The sequence below is a fragment of the Erpetoichthys calabaricus genome, chromosome 11 (genome assembly GCF_900747795.2).
Source record: "Erpetoichthys calabaricus chromosome 11, fErpCal1.3, whole genome shotgun sequence".
Classification (NCBI taxonomy): Eukaryota; Metazoa; Chordata; class Cladistia; order Polypteriformes; family Polypteridae; genus Erpetoichthys; species Erpetoichthys calabaricus.
In genome coordinates, this window is record NC_041404.2 from 123,201,829 (window position 1) to 123,219,792 (window position 17,964).

The following is a 17,964-nucleotide window of genomic DNA, read 5'->3' on the forward strand; positions in this document are numbered from 1 at the left end:
TGCTTTCTTCGGCGATGGTTGGCTCTCCAGCGGTGGTTCGCCACTTCTGTCATCACACAGCCTTAAAGTGCAGTCAGGCGGGATCCATTAGCTGCTGGACATCTGGGTGGTGCAAAAATCTGCTCCTGGGCAATCCAAACAAAACAAGTTGTCATCCAGAACCACGATCGGGGCTTTCTGTCCTTTGAGTCGCGACGTCCATTAAGCCTTGCATCTTCGCCACAGTGCATTACTGCTGCCCACAAGCGCTGTCCACCCATTCATGCGCAATATCCGCTTAATGTCAGTCCATTAGTCGCACAAATAAAAATGAGGGTCAAGCAGTGATAGAAACAAATGTGGACTGGGCCATACAAAAACGAGACGACCCCCCTAGTGAGCAAGATCAGTAAATGTTCAACTGCGAAAATCCAATTAAAGGTTGCAGTTGGGGATTTGGATGCCACGGTGGCACTAGGATCAGGATGGCTAGCGGGATCGAGGCAGCTGGAACGTGAACAATCTCGGAGTGTCCGCGAGGGCTTTTTGTTCCCCGAAGTTTCGTATTTCTTCTTCCCTCACAAAGACGCTCAGGTAACTGAGCAGGTGTGGGAAAGTGAGAGCCGATAGAAACAGCTCACGCATGATGCTCGGCGCCTCCCGATTAGGCTCCGCCTCCTGCGCCAATCTTCCAACGATCCCGACTGTCCAGAAAGCATAGCAATCAGGAGATCAGGAAATTCAATTTATTAGGAGAAGAGACCACACATGACACGAACAGATGAGCGCGAGTCTATAGTGTTTTGTAAATTGGATTGAGACTCGATCCAATTCAGATGGCTGCACAACACAACTTTTGTTGACTTGAGGAAAAATAACGTACAGTTCCAGAGTGGCCACTGACCAGGTATAAATGAGGTGCGACTATCCGGTCAGTAAGGGAAAAACGTCCGTCGCCGCCGTCATGAGACAAATAACGGGAATGTGAGCAAATGGCAACTAACAGAATTGGTGGAATACACGAAGAACAATTAAGTTATGACAGATGGTTACCTTTATAAGATCTTTCATGGCAAATACTTCCTGGGATTTTTTTCGGGTAAGGAACACAAAAGTTTTGGTGGCAAGGTTGCTATACTATAGCAACTGAGAATTTCACTCTCCTCTGCCTATATGAGACAGTATAAGGTCCCCATAAAGTGTAATAGAGCAGCCGCAAAGTCCAGTATAAGCCAACCTTTTGTTTCCAGTTCACAGAAGGACATCCATCCAAAAGACCACTCACTGTGTAACAGACTCCACAGCTGGGACACTTGGGGATGGAGAGGTGGGCAATCCAGATAACTTCAGATGGTTAGTAAAGTTGTCAGGTAATTAAAAAACAAAAGCCATGCCCGTTAAGGCTGTAAGTCCAGAATAAAGTGACATTTACGTGTGTCCAGAGAACAGTTGGTGAATACAGAAACATTTTCGTCAAAATATTCCTACATAGGCCCAGGATGTCCGTTTAACACTTTGAAAAAGGGTCCCTGTTCAGTGAGCAAGGCTGTAAGGCATTGTCTAGGCTGTCCATATAGAAGAGAGGGTGTTCGGAGAGGGGTTTTAAACTAAACTGACAAACCTTAACAGTACGACCACTACAGTGAGCTGAGAGAGAGCGCGAGAGAAGGGTCATTGTCCAGTTCGTACGGCAGAGAGAACTGGTAATGACCTACCCGGCATTTGCATACTTGTTTTAGACGCTCCCGGAGGGGTCCCAGCTGACGTCACCCACCCAATACCTGCGGGATCGCCTCTCTGTCACCACAGCCTCCTCCTTCTCCTCCTCCCCACCGCACAGCGGCCGGATTTTACATAAAAGGCAACGAATCCGAGCAGCGCAAGCACTCGGCAGGACAGCAGGCGGAGGAGGAGGAGGAAGAAGAAGAAGAAAAAAAAAACCCAGAAGAAGCATAAAAAGTCATTTTCAGGTAGGAGTTGTTGCGCAGGGTGGGAGGTGGGCTGAGATGGGGAGCGCCGAATGAGACTGATGAGAGCTATGCCTCTGGATGAGCGCTCACAACCCCGCGTGTTGCAGCCGGGTTGGCACAAGAAAAGCGGGCGATGAAAGTATGTCGAGGAGAATTTGGGGTCTTGTCTAAAGGAAAACAAAATCTTGCCTCTATCACATGCAAGAGGAGGGGCTTCTTGTGTGAGAAGTCAAAAAGAACCACGTGAACCCCTACGCCCCCCCCCACCCCCCGCCAGCCAGCATCAGTGTCTACACCGAAGGGGACACACCGACCGTTAGTTTAGGGTCACCCTAAAGCGATGTGCGATTCCATTCCCCGTATCTTTGAAGCGTAAATTCCTCAGCTGCCTAGAGATACAAGATTTCTTCATGCTAAGTTGAGAGTAGCAGTGATCAGAGCAGCCACCGGCAGTAGGCTCGCCTCTATTTTAATTATTTGAATTTCCATCTGGAGATGGCATTCTCTCAGATTTCCAATGCTAATTATTGCTGACAGCATGCAAAGCAGCTCTCACACAGCGAAAGCACAAAGGGCACACTGAGCTGAGAGTAGCGCAGATGCTCCAGCACCTCTGAGCGCATCTCCAGTTCTGTGGATGTCACCACGGTCATAGAGACCCGGCTGACCACTCTGTCACAAGTCCAACTTGGACTCCAGCTCTTCCAGAACAGCCTAAGCACATTTACTAAAGGACCTGTTTTGCTCACTTCCAGTTTTCAAGCTGGCTGAAACGGAGACCATGGATGAGATGGATGTGCCAACGATGAAGAAGGAGGTGGAGAGCCTAGAGTATCAGCTAGCCTTCAAGAGAGAGATGTCCTCCAAGACCATCCCAGAGTAAGTACCTCAGCATGTCTCTGCTAGTTCATCCTTTCCTTCCAAAAGCTTACCACAAAAGTTGATAGGTAAAGGTGAACAGAAGAGACCTCGCTATGCTTTTATTTGACAGCCTTATTCGTGTTGGTAGCCATAATTTGCAAAATACTTTTGAGAAAGGTACTATAAAAAGATGAATTGAAGAGACACCTTTATCCTCTAGATGTTGCATTTTTCTGTTAAACTTTCCTTCTTGTGCCAAAATGTTTTAAGAATGCTGCAGCACTGCCTTTCGTTAGACAGAACATTTCCTGTGTCTTTGGTGTGAAAGGCGCCATAAAAGGAACAGTTGATGTAAACAGCTGAGTGTTTCACTGCTTAGCCTGAACTTCTCCTGATTTAACACTCCTCCCATTTTCACTATTCTTGAAGTACCCTTGGAAAGTGCTCACTCTGACAACTTCTGGACATGAACATGCACTTCCTACACTTTTGTCAGATTTAATGGCCCATCTGCTTTTAGTTATTCTTACTTTGAAAGACATTATGCAAAATCTGTGGATGTGATATCCCTCTTCAGAAATTAATTATTCCTACTAATCCACCATTTCTGACATTCTAAGCAGTGTTCACTGCAAGGACTGTTCTATCCCCTTATCTTGAGAAGACCTTTCCAGATTTGCAATAATTTTTGCTATACAAGGTTTAGTGAGTGGGTGCTTCACTCTTCATCTAAGACAGCTCCTGATTTAGTCATACCCCCCTAAAAATTAGTAAAAGGTGCTACATGGAGACTGAAGTGCAGCGACCCCACTCCCACTGACTTTCAGACACGGCAGCTAATTTACTGTTGCACTCTCTTAGTTATCATAATGGTGATTCTTACTGGGACTGGTCGATATGCCAGGCCAATGTTGTACTCCATCTTTTCTTTTTCACAGCACTGTTACCTTATCTTCTGTATGAGCCTGCCAGGTACCTCCATGCTTGTGTCTTCAGAGGTTGGGCTGTTCAAGGCACTCCTCCACTTCACTCCCGCTTGGAAACCAAATATGGCAGCTCTCAGTGTGAAACGTGCAGTTCATAATATAGACATAGCTTTACTATCGCTTGGGAGTGTTATTTTTTTTAGTTCCCTGTGATTAAAGTCACTCTGAAAGGCACCATATAAAATTAATGTTGACTGATGTGACCATGGACATGTTCAAGCAGCATTCTTAATTAAAAGGGGGGGGGAGGTTTTAAAGGTAATCCAAGACATTTTGTGTATCTTTGTGATAATCTTCAACATTAAATAATAAACGACTTTAAAATTTTAAGATGGATGGAGTTTTACCTGCCCATCATCGTTCTCTGTTCCGTTACCATCTCTACTGCTCGAGTGACTTTTCATAATTAATCCTTTTGAAAGTCATGAGCAGATGCACAAGAAGGCTTTCTGTGGGCCTTGTCCCCGGGGTCTCATTACTGTGACAACCTAAGTGTGACCACACCCCCAAGAGACAACCCTTAGTTTCCCCCACATCCGCCACTCTCGTCGCAGCTTGTTGTAGGTTACTGTTGCTCCCTGTAGTCTCTGGCTTACTCATGGCATGGCTTATGCAGATGGCTTCTTGACCAAGTCAGGTGACACCATCTTTTCTATTTCTTGTCTGTCCACAGCCTGGTGAAGTGGATTGAAGAGCGTGTGCCACAAGATCCATTCCTGAACCAAGAGCTCATGAAGAATAATCCCTGGGTGGAGAAGGGGAAGTGTTCTATTCTTTAGTAGGAACGCGAGTGGGTGTGGCACTGAACATATCGACCTTTTGTAGTAGAAAAAGGTGAGAAAGTAGTGAGTCAGCTCTTTAATAAAAAAACAAACAAATGTAAATGGTGAGTTCATATACAGTATACCGGACATGTACACCAGCAATCCAGAGACAAGCCCACACACAAGGACAGAACTGGCTATTTTTCCTTTAATGTACTTCAGTGCTTCAACAAGAGATCTGTAGGAATAAAGGTTTTCTACTCCATGTTCCTTATTAGCAACGAAGTGTCACAGGCATAGCTTCTTGACATGTCTAATTGCTCTTTCTTCTTATTCTACAGAAGATCACGGATGTACACATTGCGCCTCACTGCATTGGACACACCCTCGTTGAACCGGAACCAGACATCACTGTTGCCTACTGCTTTGCCAATTCGCTGCTCTGCTGATTCCGCTGCAGGTTCGAAGAAATAGGACTGAGTTTAGAGAAACATACGGGGCAAAGAGAAAAATACACCACGCAGAAGATCTCAAATTTGGGACATGCAAGATATAGGTTTCCATACCTCAATCCTCCCAATACCTTCTATAATCCTTTCAAAAGAATTAAAATTTAAAGAAAAGTATCTTGATTTGTCTACACAAAGCCGACTAGGCCAGGAAAAAACAGGCTTGGTTACAACCCCATTAAATTTATATATTTCTTAATTTACTTTTTAATCTGTGTTGGTTTGTTCCTTCTGTAATATAAAAAACAAAAAAAAAATCCATGAGATCTATACAAGTGCATGGAGTACCTGTAGTGGAGGTAGATGATAATTTTTCCTTTATCACACACCGCCCAAAGAAGTCCACTGCTGGCTGTAAAAACAAAATTGAAGTGTCACGACCAAGTTGACCGCATCTTATTATCCTTTCAGTACTAAAGCGTTACAATTTAACTTGTCAGCTTTGTTCCCCTCTACTGGGTGCTAAGTGAACATCTAAGAGCTTCAGGAGACTCCTAGCTAACAGGCACAAAGCGGATCTGCTGACACCATAAAGCCAAAGCTGTAGCTTCCATTAACCTGATTTCTCTCGGTTAAGGATTATCCTTAGAAATCCCTAGGCAAAGCATCCAGAGGTTGGCATCTGGCCTTTTCCGTGCATGTCACTGTGCCACTGTCTGTTGTGGAATGTTAGGGTCTTGTGCTGTAAAACTCAGAGCGCTCTGCACAAACAGTCTGTCCATGCTGCAAATCTCGACACCATCTTTGAACAGATTACCTACCTTGTCTTGAATACTGGCCTGCTTCACAATATTTTCCAGCCTCTGTTGGTGGTTCTTTATGGAGACTTTTGTGCTCTCATCTTTGTTACAGTCCACCTGTAGATTCTCATCTTGATTCTGCACAGTACAAAATAAAAATGCACCCTAAGCCCAGTCATAGATAATGAAGTAAAATACAGACTTTCAAAAGGCCAAAGCCACAAACCTGGGCAAGTCTGAGGTGTGCCAATAGTGCAGTTCAGACCTACAGCCACAACCCTTGGGTAGAGCAGCTCATTGCCACATTATTCTTTCAGAGAGACCTCCCCATCAAGTCTTTATCAATACCGCCTGCCCACTTTAAATCCTTGAGTGGAGCGCCATACAGTATTCCTCTTTCACCACGCAGGAGGCAGGAAATGCAAGCACTGTTATGTTTCCCTGGGGTGCTTACCATACAACACACTTGATGGTACAACATAAGAGTAATTACTGTTTGACAAGATGATTACACAAAGGAGTTCTCATTGAGGGTGAATCAGCTCTTAGCTAGGCAAGTCTGTGCCAGGCTGCCAGGCTCCTTTCCACCCAGACTCCTCCTCAGATTATTTGCAGGCACTTGTTTATGCACAACATTTCAGAAAGATGTTTCCCTAAGCACCAGTGCAGCCTGATGCCTCCCAGCAACTGTCTCCACAGGCCTCATTAACAGGTCGCCAAGTAAGAGAGTGTGGAATGAACCATGTGGATAACAACTACAGCAGGTACACAGAGGGTCAGCTGCTGCTCACCAAAGCGTCCCAGTAGACCAACTTCAAATCGACCAGGCTGGTTATCCCCATAGAACGGTTAAGCACACAGGCAGTGTGTATCATTTCAGCGCCCTCTTGATTAGTGGAGGGTCTTTCAAAAACAGATGGCTCTTTCTACACAGCTTGCTGAAAAAAGGCACTCCATTGGCTTCCTCATTTGCATAAAACTTTTTTTTAACGATTCTTACATTTTTCACTTATGCTATTGCTGTTTGTTACATTTGAAATGAAGGGGGTCTCTTTTTTAAAAAAAAAAATAAACATCAATGTTAATAAAATCAGAGTTTGTACACTTCAGTACATTTCAAATTCCAAACTCTTTATGACTTTTCCATTATTAAAGAGCACAAGAATCCAGGACTACTTTACATTCTAGATCAGAATATCCAAGGCAAAACTACATGAACCTAAGAACACATGTGAACTCAAACACGTGGCCTATTTTAATTGCTGACCACTTACTAAAACTGACATGGAAGCTTGTGCTACTTACCTATTGTAACAGTGCAGTAACACAGCATTGTGGGAAAGGCCGTTACTTTTTAAAAATAGATGTATCAGTTTCAGGACAACGACTGTGCCATTATACACGTGGTGTGCAGAGAACTGGCTCATACCAATATTTTGAAATGTACACGCAAAAGATGTAAATAACTCATGGAAAAAAGCATATTTTGTTCAAGTGCTGCTTACAAATGGAATACTTTAAAGCACATGTTAAAATACAGAAACTCTACTGTGTTGGGGTGCCAGCAACCCATATTAGGCAAATAAATGATGATAAAAATATATATATTTTGACATATTTTAGGTAGTAAATTGCTGTGGATGAAAACTACAAAGTATGCCTTGGGAAAGGCATCCATACACACTTGTATGACTCTCAACAATATGCTCTCACTATTGGGAAACATTTCCTGCAAAAGTTAAACAAGGCCTTCGCCATGACTAATTCTTGTCCATCAAATTTCATACCCAGAGGATTTCAGATATTCACTTTAATCACATATGAAAACAAGGAAGGGGATATAGTATCACTAGCCTGACTAGAATTCTCACCAGCGCTGTTGCCAGCTAATCCACTGCCACTTGAACAGCTTATGCGTGTGGCAGTCACATGTGATGATAACCCAGCAAAAGGTCTAAAACAATTCTTAACACAATTACTGGATTCCTTGCTCTTCCTCAGTATGCAATGTTTACTTCCTTTCGTATGGCTTATCAAAGCGGACTCGCCCATATTCCTAATGTTAAACTTCTTCATAAAGGCACTCAGCCGAATGCTCATTTGATTTGTCTTGTTGAAACCAATCTTTGTAGTCAGCATTTTCCAACCATTTCAAGTTAAGCACACACAGTCTGCCAGCTGGACTGCTTAGTAAATCACAGTGACATGTCTAATATACAGTGTGTAATTTACTTTGCTAACTACATACCATTTAATGCTAAAACGGCACTAACAATTCGACATGCAGGCTAACACCTACTACATACTATACCAGTTGGCGTGTGCACACACACACAAAACAAGGTGACATTAAAGCGCAAAGTCATTAAATGTGATATTAATTTGAGATGCGTTTTTCTGGACAAAATATTGGATGTTTCATCTCATGACACTATATTATTGGAATGCACTTTAATGTTTTCCATGACATTTAAGTACTATTTAAATATTTTTAAGAATTTCAAGGACTTTTCAGTACATGATTTTGGCTTGTTAATTTTTCATGACTTTCCAGGTTGTGCAGGACCCATATGAACACTGCAAAACGTGTGATGGAATGGTATACTAAAATCAAAATATTGAAATTATTTTACTAAATAAGAAAATGTGTAAGTCCTCTTGTTTCTGACACAAATAGGTCCAATTACTGCAAAAGAGAACTACTCTGGATATTTTGGCTGCCAGACGCAGACACATTCTGTGTAAATGATGACAGACTTCCATGTACAGTATTCTTTGACTTGTGCTGTACAATACTTAAAGATGAATCAAATTTCTTTACCACTCACCCGCTTACTGTTGCGGGCCTGAATAAGAGCCTCCATCTTTCTCATTTTCTCCACCTCAATTTCTCGAGCAATCATCTGCTTGGCCTGATACGTCATTTGTCTTCGTGGTGGCAAATTTGGAAAGTGGCACAGCTCTTCCACATTTCTATATATAAGAATATAAATTTTCAGACTTGTTTACTGTAGCATCAGGCAGCTATGTAGCCTTGAGAAAGATGCTTGCTGATAAAGATAATGGAAAATATAATTAAATCATTTAAGTTACAAACCATGTCTCTGCTCATTATCTTAACAACTCCAGTAAATGACCCTACCAAGGAAAATGAGAGAAGTAGTGTAACAAAATGGAGAAAATAGAGAAAATAGAGGGAGCGGTAGCATAGCCAGGTAAGCTTGCAGGTAGGGAATACTCCAAAAGCTCCAAAGAAATCTACAGAATCCTGGCACTGACCATAAAATGGAAACATGTCTAAAGAACAAAAGACCATCAAATACAGAAAATCTTGAATTGACTCACATATTTATAGGCAGACACAACAGAAGAATGTTGCATTTCTTGGGAGGGTTCCAGTAAGTAGAGAAGAAGCACAAAGAATTTAGTGATGGGTAACTTTAAAGAGTCCTGTCAAGACCTTGGTTTACTATCATGCCAAAATGTATCACATACAATACTCGGGAAAATAACCGTGTTCCCTTCTTTTGAGTATACAACCGTTCAACATAATTATGACTTTCTCTGCCTGGCATCAATTCAGTAGCCAATCTGCTGTAACTAGGCCGAGAATGGAGACGTGCTAAACAGCTATGTGGGTATAGAAAGGGAGCATTTCTATGAAGTAATGCTCATGGTATGTAGTATATTTTAACATTTTTATTTAACTGTCCAATTTAGAAAAGCATTTCCAGACAAACAGACACACACACATATATGCAGTATAGTGCAGGGTAAGACACTGAAAGCTCATAAAAACTACTAGGTAGCCCAATGTCTCAATCACTGACTATCATGAACAACTGCACCTCTTGGTAGCTAATAATCTGCTGCTAAAAACCAAGTCTGCTTAAAGAGTATTCGACAAGCTGGATGCTGTGATTTTCCTCTGTGTGCCTCTGCACATTTACAAATGCAAATCCCACTGCTGTCACATGCCACACAGGCAAATTTAGTTTCCATTTTAGTTTTATTCACCCTTTCACCGCTTAGACTCCATCCTATCTATTATCAGGATCAAATACTTGTGGGTTTTCAGAGTATAACTGCCACAAGACTGAAAAACAAAAGCAAGGAGCAATCACACTAAGTCAAGAGGATCTGTGTCTGACAAGACAAAATCCAGTCTGCTGTAAAACATATTTCCATTTATCTTAAAATGGATTGACCAGCCCACTATTAAAAGGAAGCCAAAACACTGGATTGGAAAGGAACTTGTTGCCCACAACACAAGGCATCAACAGAGATAGATTAGAGAGGATTAGATAATACAAAAGAGCAGCAACATCCTCATCCAAGCCTGAGGGATTAGGATTAATGTGACAGAGTGGTCAGGCCTCCACCAATACCACCCCCACCCAACATTAGGTAAACCACTCCATCACAGCTCTCAACAAAAGTGACTGAAATGACACAACTCAACAGAAAATACAGCCAGCAGTGAGTCAAATGGGCAAGACAATTTCTGGACTGACACAGCTCCATTCACTCCACAGATCAAATGTTCATTCATCCACATACTGCTATAGAACTAACTACTTCAGGACAGATGGGCACTCGGTGGTGGGTGCAACAAAAATAAAATGTCCCTCCTTACAGAAAATGCCAGGCCCAGCCTCCATCTGGGCATAAGCATCCCTCTTCACATAAATTATTATCCATCAGGACAGGATAGCCATGATCATAGTGCATCATCCCTCCTGGCTGCCTGTTTCGTTTGCCAATGTCTGGTCCAGCAGAGCTTTATGCAGTGTAGACGGCAAGTAAACAAATAAGTAGAGAAGTAAAAGAAGAAGCAGAGCAATAATCAGTGGGATCCCCCAGTCTGAAATGAACAGAGTCTCCTGGCAGCGAGCCTGTAGTGTAGAATGCTGCATGGGGCGTCTATGTGGGAGCCGTCTTCAGCACGTTGTCCTCCTGCCAGCTCTGCCGTCCAGCTCTTATTTAAGTCTTCTCACTAAGCTTTCATGGTTGTCTGAAGGATTTGCAGCTCATTTAACTTCTAGAAACACGCATCTTAAAGAGGCCGCTGCTGTCCAAAAAATAACCTGGTCAGATATAAAAGTTGGGAAACCACAATAGTCCCATGCAAAAGACAGGGTTCCTGGATTAAGTCCCCTGGGGTCTCACATTACATCTAATTTTTTTGGCTACTGTGCAAGTTAAAAATGGTGTAATTTCTGATCTGCTCAGAATAAGATGTTACAGTTTATAAATACAAAATTTTTCTTCATTCAGGCTTTAATTGTTCTAACCCATCCACAGGCGGTGCACAAACCAGTGTGTTTCTTTGTGCTGTTCCCAAGCCCGGATAAATGGGGAGGGCATCTGGTGTAAAATTTTGCCAGATCAATATGCAGACAACGATACAAATTTCCATACCGGATCGGTCAAGCCCCAGGTTAACAACGACCGCCACCAGTGCCAACAGGGTGCTGGCAGAAATTGGGCTACTGTTGGCCGAAGAAGGAGAAGAAGAGGGGGGAGACGTTTCCGGTGGCAGAAGGACAGGAGGAAGGTAAAGAGAGTGGAACTGAGGGTAGGAACTTTGAATGTTGGCAGCATGACTGGTAAGGGAAGAGAGTTAGCCGATATGATGGAGAGAATGAAGGTTGGTATATTGTGCGTACAAGAGACTAAATGAAAGGGGAGTAAGGCCAGGTGGATCGGAGGTGGATTCAAATTGTTCTATCATAGTGTGGCTGGGAAGAGAAATAGGGTAAGGATTATTCTAAAGGAGCAGTATGTCAAGAGTGTTTTGGAGGTGAAAAGAGTGTTAGAGTAATGACTGATGAATGTTGTTAGTGTATCTGCCCCGCAAGTTAGGTGATCGATGGATGAGAAAGAAGATTTTTGGAGTGAGTTGGATGAAGTGATGGACACTGTACCCTGGGACAGAAAGTGGTGATTGGAGCGGATTTCAATGGACATGTTGGTGAAGGGATTTTGCCAAAAGGATGGACATGGCTTTGGTGAATACGTATTTTAAGAAGAGGGAGGAACATAGGGTGACGTACAAGAGTGGAGGAAGATGCACACAGGTAGATTATATCCTATGGAGAAGAGTCAATCTGAAGTTGATTAAAGACTGCAAAGTGGTGGCAGGGGAAAGTGTAGTTAGGCAGCATAGGATAGTGGTTTGTAGGATGACGTTGGAGATCAAGAAGAAGAGGAGGAGAGGGAGGGCAGAGCAAAAGATCAAATAGTTGAAATTGAAAAAGGAAGACTGCAAGGTTGAGTTTAGGGAAGAAGTAAGACAGGCACTGGGTGGCAGTGAAGAGTTGCCAGACAGCTGGACAACTGCAGCTGGCATGACACCTGGACAGAGGAAGGAGGAAAAGGAAACCTGGTGGTGGAATGGGGAAGTACAGTAGAGTATACAGAGGAAGAGGATGGCGATGAAGAAGTGGGATAGTCAGAAAGATGCAGAAAGAAGACAAGAGTACAAGGAGATAAGGCGCAAGGTGAAAAGAGAGGAGGCAAAGGCTAAAAAGAAAAAAAAAAAAAAGGCGTATGATGAGTTGTATGAGAGGTTGGACACTAAGGAGGGAGAAAAGGACCTGTACTGATTGGCTAGACAGAGGAACCAAACTGGGAAAGATGTGCAGCAGGTTAGGGTGATAAAGGATAAAGATGGAAACATACAACTGAGGAGGTTGTGTTGAGCAGATGGAAAGAGTACTTTGAGAGGCTGATGAATGATGATAATGAGAGAGAGAGAGAGAGAAGGTTGGATGACGTGGAGATAGTGAATCAGGAAGTGCAACCGATTAGCAAAGAGAAAGTAAGGACAGCTATGGAAAGGATGAAGAATGGAAAAGCCGTTGGTCCAGATGATATACCTGTGGAAGCATGGAGGTGTTAAGGAGAGATGGCAGTGGAGCTTTTAACCAGATTGTTTAATGGAATCTTGAGAAGTGAGAGGATGCTTGAGGAGTGGAGAAGAAGTGTACTGGTACCGATTTTTAAGAATAAGGGGGATATGCAGAGCTGTATTAACTACAGGGGGATAAAATTGATGAGCTAGAGCATGAAGTTATGGGAAAGAGTAGTGGAAACTTGGTTAAGAAGGGTGGTGGTGAGGATTAGTGAGCAGCAGTATGGTTTCATGCCAGGAAAGAGCACCACAGATGTGATGCTTGCTCTGAGGGTGTTGATGGAGAAGTATAGAGAAGGCCAAAAAAAGTTACATTGCGTCTTTGTGGACCTGGAGAAAGCATGTGACAGGGTGCCTCGAGAGGAGTTGTGATATTGTACGAGGAAGTCAGGAGTGGCAGAGATGTATGTAAGCGTTGTACAGAATATGTATGAGGGAAGTGTGACAGTGTTAAGGTCTGCAATAGGAGTGATGGATGCATTCAAGGTGGAGGTGGGATTACATCAGGGATCGGCTCTGAGCCCTTTCTTATTTGCAATGGTGATGAGACAGGTTGACAGACAAGATTAGACAGGAGTCCCCGTGAACTATGGTGTTTGCTGATGATGTGATCTGTAGTGAGAGTAGGGAGCGGGTCAAGGAGACCCTGGAGAGTTGTAGGTTTGCTATAGAGAGGAGAGGAATGAAGGTCAGTAAAAACAAGACAGAATACATGTGTGTAAATGAGAGGGAGGTCAGAGGAATGGTGAGGATGCAGGGAGTAGAGTTGGTGAAGGTGGAGGAGTTTAAATATTTGGGATCAACAATTCAGAGTAAAGGGGATTGTGGAAGAGAGGTGAAAAGGAGAGTGCAGGCAGGGTGAAATGGGTGGAGAAGAGTGTCAGAAGTGATTTGCGACAGACGGGTATAAGCAAGAGTGTAAGTGAAGGTCTACAGGACAGTAGTGAGACCAGCTATGTTATATGGTTTAGAGATGGTGGCACTGACCAGAAACCAGGAGACAGAGGTGGAGGTGGCAGAGTTAAAGATGTTAAGATTTGCACTGGGTGTGACGAGGATGGACAGGATTAGAAATGAGGACATTAGAGGGTCAGCTCAAGTTGGAATGGTTGGGAGATAAAGTCAGAGAGCTAGATTGAGTTGGTTTGGACATGTGCAGAGGAGAGATGCTGGGTATATTGGGGAAAAGGATGTTAAGGATAGCGCTGCCAGGCAAGAGGAAAAGAGGAAGGCCTAATAGAAGGGTTATGAATATGGTCAGAGAGGACATGCAAGTGGTGGGTGTAACAGAGCAAGATGCAGAAGACAGGATTATATGGAACAATGAATCTGCTGTTTGCAACCCTAAAGGAGCAGCCGAAACAGAAGGCGGCTTTAATTGCTCTGCTGTGTAAAGAGCGTATCCCTTGGTTTTCTATACCATTCAACAAAGAGTGGTCTGCAACCTGGAGCAGGCAATGAATGGGAGAATTTTTAACTCCCCAATGAATGTTCATCAGAATGAGGTATGGTTTAAAAAAACATCTGATTTTTTAAAAATTAAAATTTCAAATGAGTCTAGAAACATTAAGAACAATATATCTATACAACATATATTACGCTCACAAAACACTAAAACATTACTTATGCTTTTCTAATACACAGCAAAGAAATAAGAAATGGAATATGAAACACATCTCTGTGGTATAATACAGCAGACACGGAACTGCAGCAATCAGAAGCCTTAATAGCATTATTTAAAATATGCAAACCTCTTATTTGTATATTTCCTCTAAAGTACCACACCTGACCTTCCACAACACATTTGAGGCAACTTCTAGATACTCACGGATCCAGCAGGTACACATACTGCCCATCTGCCGTGCGCTCTTGGTGATAAGTGAGATTATAGGTCAGCATGGCATTAATCAAATCAGAGAGCTGTTGCTTCTCACGGGTGCTATACAGTTGAGGGTTAACCTATGAGAAAAAAAAAAGTTTAGGTTTTCAGAACAATTTCTCATTTGAATATAAACATATGGGCAGCTACAAAGATGCAGGCCACAGGAATTACAGTAGGCTATAGGATTAAAGTAATTTACTAAAAAAAAAAAAAAGCAGTAGCAAAACACTTAAACTAAGAGGAAGACACGTAAACGAGAAACTCAAACATAAGGAAACACCAAATACAAATCAATTTTATTGGAGGAAATGAAGCAAGAACATCTATATTTTATCTTAAGAGATACCAATATGGATAGTGCAAGAAAGGCCACTAACCAGTTCTGTCCAGACAATAAGCATTACAATGTGTATGAGTTTTGGGGAAGATAGACAGAGATATATACATACAAGGCTGGTCAACGTGTGGGACACAAAATGACATACACAAGGGCAGCACAGAGGTTTGGATTTTCTGAGGAATTCAAAAGGAGGCAGGACATCAATAAGACAGAGTGGACAGCAAGAATAAAAAAGGAGAGAGAGTCAAGTTTGGCATACCGGTCTCATTTTTGGAGACATGATTTCCAGCACGAGAGAGAGTGCCTCCATGACAAGACCCTGTGGTGCCAGGTTGCTGCGAATCGTGGGGCTGATATCTGTGAACAAAGTTGTAAGAAGATTGTCCATTTGCGTCTTCTTGGTCTGAAACTGTAAGGAATGCAGAGATGGCCTAGTCCCGTTAAAAAGACAGTAGCAAAGCCATAAAAACAACATTTTACGAAATAGAGTTGTATGTAAGAATGCAGCTGGCTCAATTAATCACACTCACCTCAAACTGGCTATTTGGATAGTTTATACGGGGCACAGAGGAAGCAGCAAAAAGCTGGTGGAAAGTAACAGGTAGGAAGGGCAAGTAGCGCATTAGGCTAAAGTTCTGATTATGCAAGATTTGCTGGTTCAGATGATCTGTAAATTCAAGCCACTCAAGGGCCAAGCACAGTGAAATTAAATGTGGGTCCTTGAACTTCATATTAAGAAAGTTGTCATAAAGGCCCTGAAAGGAAAAACATGGAAAGCACTTGAACATACTAAAATGACATTAACTCCCAAAATTTCCAGATTGGTTGACCGAAACAATTACCTGTGTAACCTTCTCATGATCACCCGTGGATGTGGTCAAATGTAGAATGTGATAGAATCTTTGGGCTGCTGCGTTCTGTGCAACACTCCCAGTGCTTACAGGCTCATCCTCACGTGTCTCAAGAGCAGGAGTGGGTAAAAACAGTTCCTGGCCGATTCTCTTCCTTATAAAGAGAACAAATTATTCACTTAAGTTTGCAGGTGATTAGGTCCATATCTGTCAGACACATCACATAAACAGTTTTGATGGGGGTGGCAAGTACATACTGCTTATTCCAAATCTTAAAAAAAAAAAAAAACTGTCTTTGAATAATCGCCAACTCGTTAAAACATGCAGTGCCTACAAATAAAACTGTCCTAGGCACTGCTCTATGGGTCAAAAGATTTTAATCAAAAAGCAGACCAGGAGCTTGTACACTTAGTATTACTTTCCTAATCATCACTTAAGAGGACCCCCATAACAATTTAAAATTACTTCAATACCCCACCACCACAATCATTTATTTACTTAGCCATTGTTATTATCCAAAGCAACACCCAAATCACAAGACTATTACAACTGTTAATATATTACAGACATGTTAAATGAGTTGCTCGTGGTCACACGAGGAGTCACTAGACGCGACTGAACAGGGGGATATTTAATAATAATAATAATTCATTACATTTATATAGCGCTTTTCTCAGTACTCAAAGCGCTATCCACACAGGGATTTAGCCTACAGTTCATGGTGTGAGGCAATTACACTAACTTATAAACATACAAAAGACCACCAATTTAAATTAAAATATACAGTAAGATTTGAGTCTATAATTACAGCCTGCTTCTCTTGTATTAAGTTTATGTCGATTTTACTTTTTATTATTTTTTAAATGAGTTATTGATGCTTTACATGATGCATCTTTACTTACATTTCTTTTTTCAGGTACATAATATGTGGAATAGCCTTGCATTATCTTTCGTATTAAACTTGGATATAGCAGATTTCGAGTGCAAGGTCCTTTTTAAGTGGGAGGCAGAAGCAAAATGCATCTAGTAAGACACAACTACGTTTTTCTTTATAACCACAGTCTCTTTTTTTACCTTTTGTTGTTTTGCATTTTGTTTTTTGTAGAGATCTATAAAGTACTTTATGTTGGTGTTCTCCATGAAACGTGCTACACAACATGAAGAAGTATTGAGAAAATTTAAAATAGAAGATAACAAACATACGTGAACTCTCATATCCGTCCAATCTAATTTAGGGTTGAGAAATAGAACCTGCAACTTATAACTGATGCAAAGGGCATAAACCAAAAAATCCTCTGTAACAGAATTTAGATTCGTTGCAGGGTACAAAAACATGCATATCAACATTGAGGTTAATTTAGAATTCCCAATTAACAAACCACATGGTAATATGGCAGAAATGCCCATGCAGACAGGGAGAGAATATGCACACCACACACACAAAACCAGATGTGGTCATCAAACTCAGAATTCTTACTCTGTGAGGCAGTCGTTCCAACCATTCGAGCCACTATTCCACCAAAGCTTTGGGCAACAGAGATATACAAATGTAACATTTTATCTATAAAACACCCGTATTGTAATGTACTAATTTAAAAATGTTACTTTTAGTAGACAGTAGGGTTGTGAAAAGAATCACAACATTGAGCAACTTTAAAAATGTTATCAATACTCATTTTTTACAGTATCTATTATGCAGCCTACATTATGAATGCACTTCTGGTTTGCCATGTCTAGAGTTGTAGCCCTGCTCCAACTCATGACAGATTTTAATAAGATGGCAACTTCAACGGCATTGGAGCCATCACCAGCACACTTCATACTTTCCAAAGACATCATCAAAACAGTACTAAATGTACGCTGTTATCTACTGCAAAGAACAGGAAATTCTGTTCTCCACAAAAGTTTAAACACAAAAAAAGTACCTCTTAACTCGGGGGAGCTGGAAGATCTCCTGCCAGACTGAGAAGAGCCCTCTGTTCTGGTCCTTCAGTCCAAAACGCATAGTCTGCATGTCCTTCATTGACACATCCTTTCGACCTCGACTGTGAAGGAACTATGGTGAAAACGCAAAATATACAAAGACTATCACACACACAAAAAAGCAAGCATACAGGCATAAAATTGTATGCCCATTCAAGTGTGGACCTACTAATGCAACGGACC

At 42.0% G+C, this 17,964-nt stretch overlaps 2 protein-coding genes across 2 annotated transcripts in view; one reads left to right on the top strand and one right to left on the bottom strand.

Moving 5' to 3' along the window:
• Window positions 1-1,823: 1,823 nt before the first annotated feature.
• gng13b (guanine nucleotide binding protein (G protein), gamma 13b) lies at window positions 1,824-4,613 on the top strand. Its single transcript, XM_028813807.2, has 3 exons — window positions 1,824-1,949; window positions 2,705-2,828; window positions 4,470-4,613. Exons 2-3 carry the CDS (start codon window positions 2,731-2,733, stop codon window positions 4,573-4,575), a joined length of 204 nt encoding a protein of 67 aa, XP_028669640.1. The 5' UTR covers window positions 1,824-1,949; window positions 2,705-2,730; the 3' UTR covers window positions 4,576-4,613.
• A 137-nt stretch (window positions 4,614-4,750) lies between these two features.
• Window positions 4,751-17,964, bottom strand: part of chtf18 (CTF18, chromosome transmission fidelity factor 18 homolog (S. cerevisiae)) — a 37,773-nt gene continuing 24,559 nt past the window's right edge. The window contains exons 13-21 of the mRNA XM_051933332.1: window positions 17,724-17,854; window positions 15,790-15,952; window positions 15,478-15,702; window positions 15,207-15,356; window positions 14,554-14,684; window positions 8,638-8,782; window positions 5,831-5,947; window positions 5,358-5,421; window positions 4,751-5,023 (exon numbers count right to left, since the gene is read on the bottom strand). Of these exons, the coding sequence (XP_051789292.1) occupies window positions 4,896-5,023; window positions 5,358-5,421; window positions 5,831-5,947; window positions 8,638-8,782; window positions 14,554-14,684; window positions 15,207-15,356; window positions 15,478-15,702; window positions 15,790-15,952; window positions 17,724-17,854 (1,254 nt within the window). The 3' untranslated portion in view covers window positions 4,751-4,895. The remainder of the gene's footprint in view (window positions 5,024-5,357; window positions 5,422-5,830; window positions 5,948-8,637; window positions 8,783-14,553; window positions 14,685-15,206; window positions 15,357-15,477; window positions 15,703-15,789; window positions 15,953-17,723; window positions 17,855-17,964) is intronic.

What these genes read in the sequence shown, in the direction of transcription:
- gng13b (XM_028813807.2), top strand. Translation starts at nt 2,731, where the DNA reads ATGGATGAGATGGATGTGCCAACGATGAAGAAGGAGGTGGAGAGCCTA. An exon ending in TCCTCCAAGACCATCCCAGA is followed by an intron (nt 2,829 to 4,469) that starts GTAAGTACCTCA and finishes GTCTGTCCACAG; the next exon opens with CCTGGTGAAGTGGATTGAAG.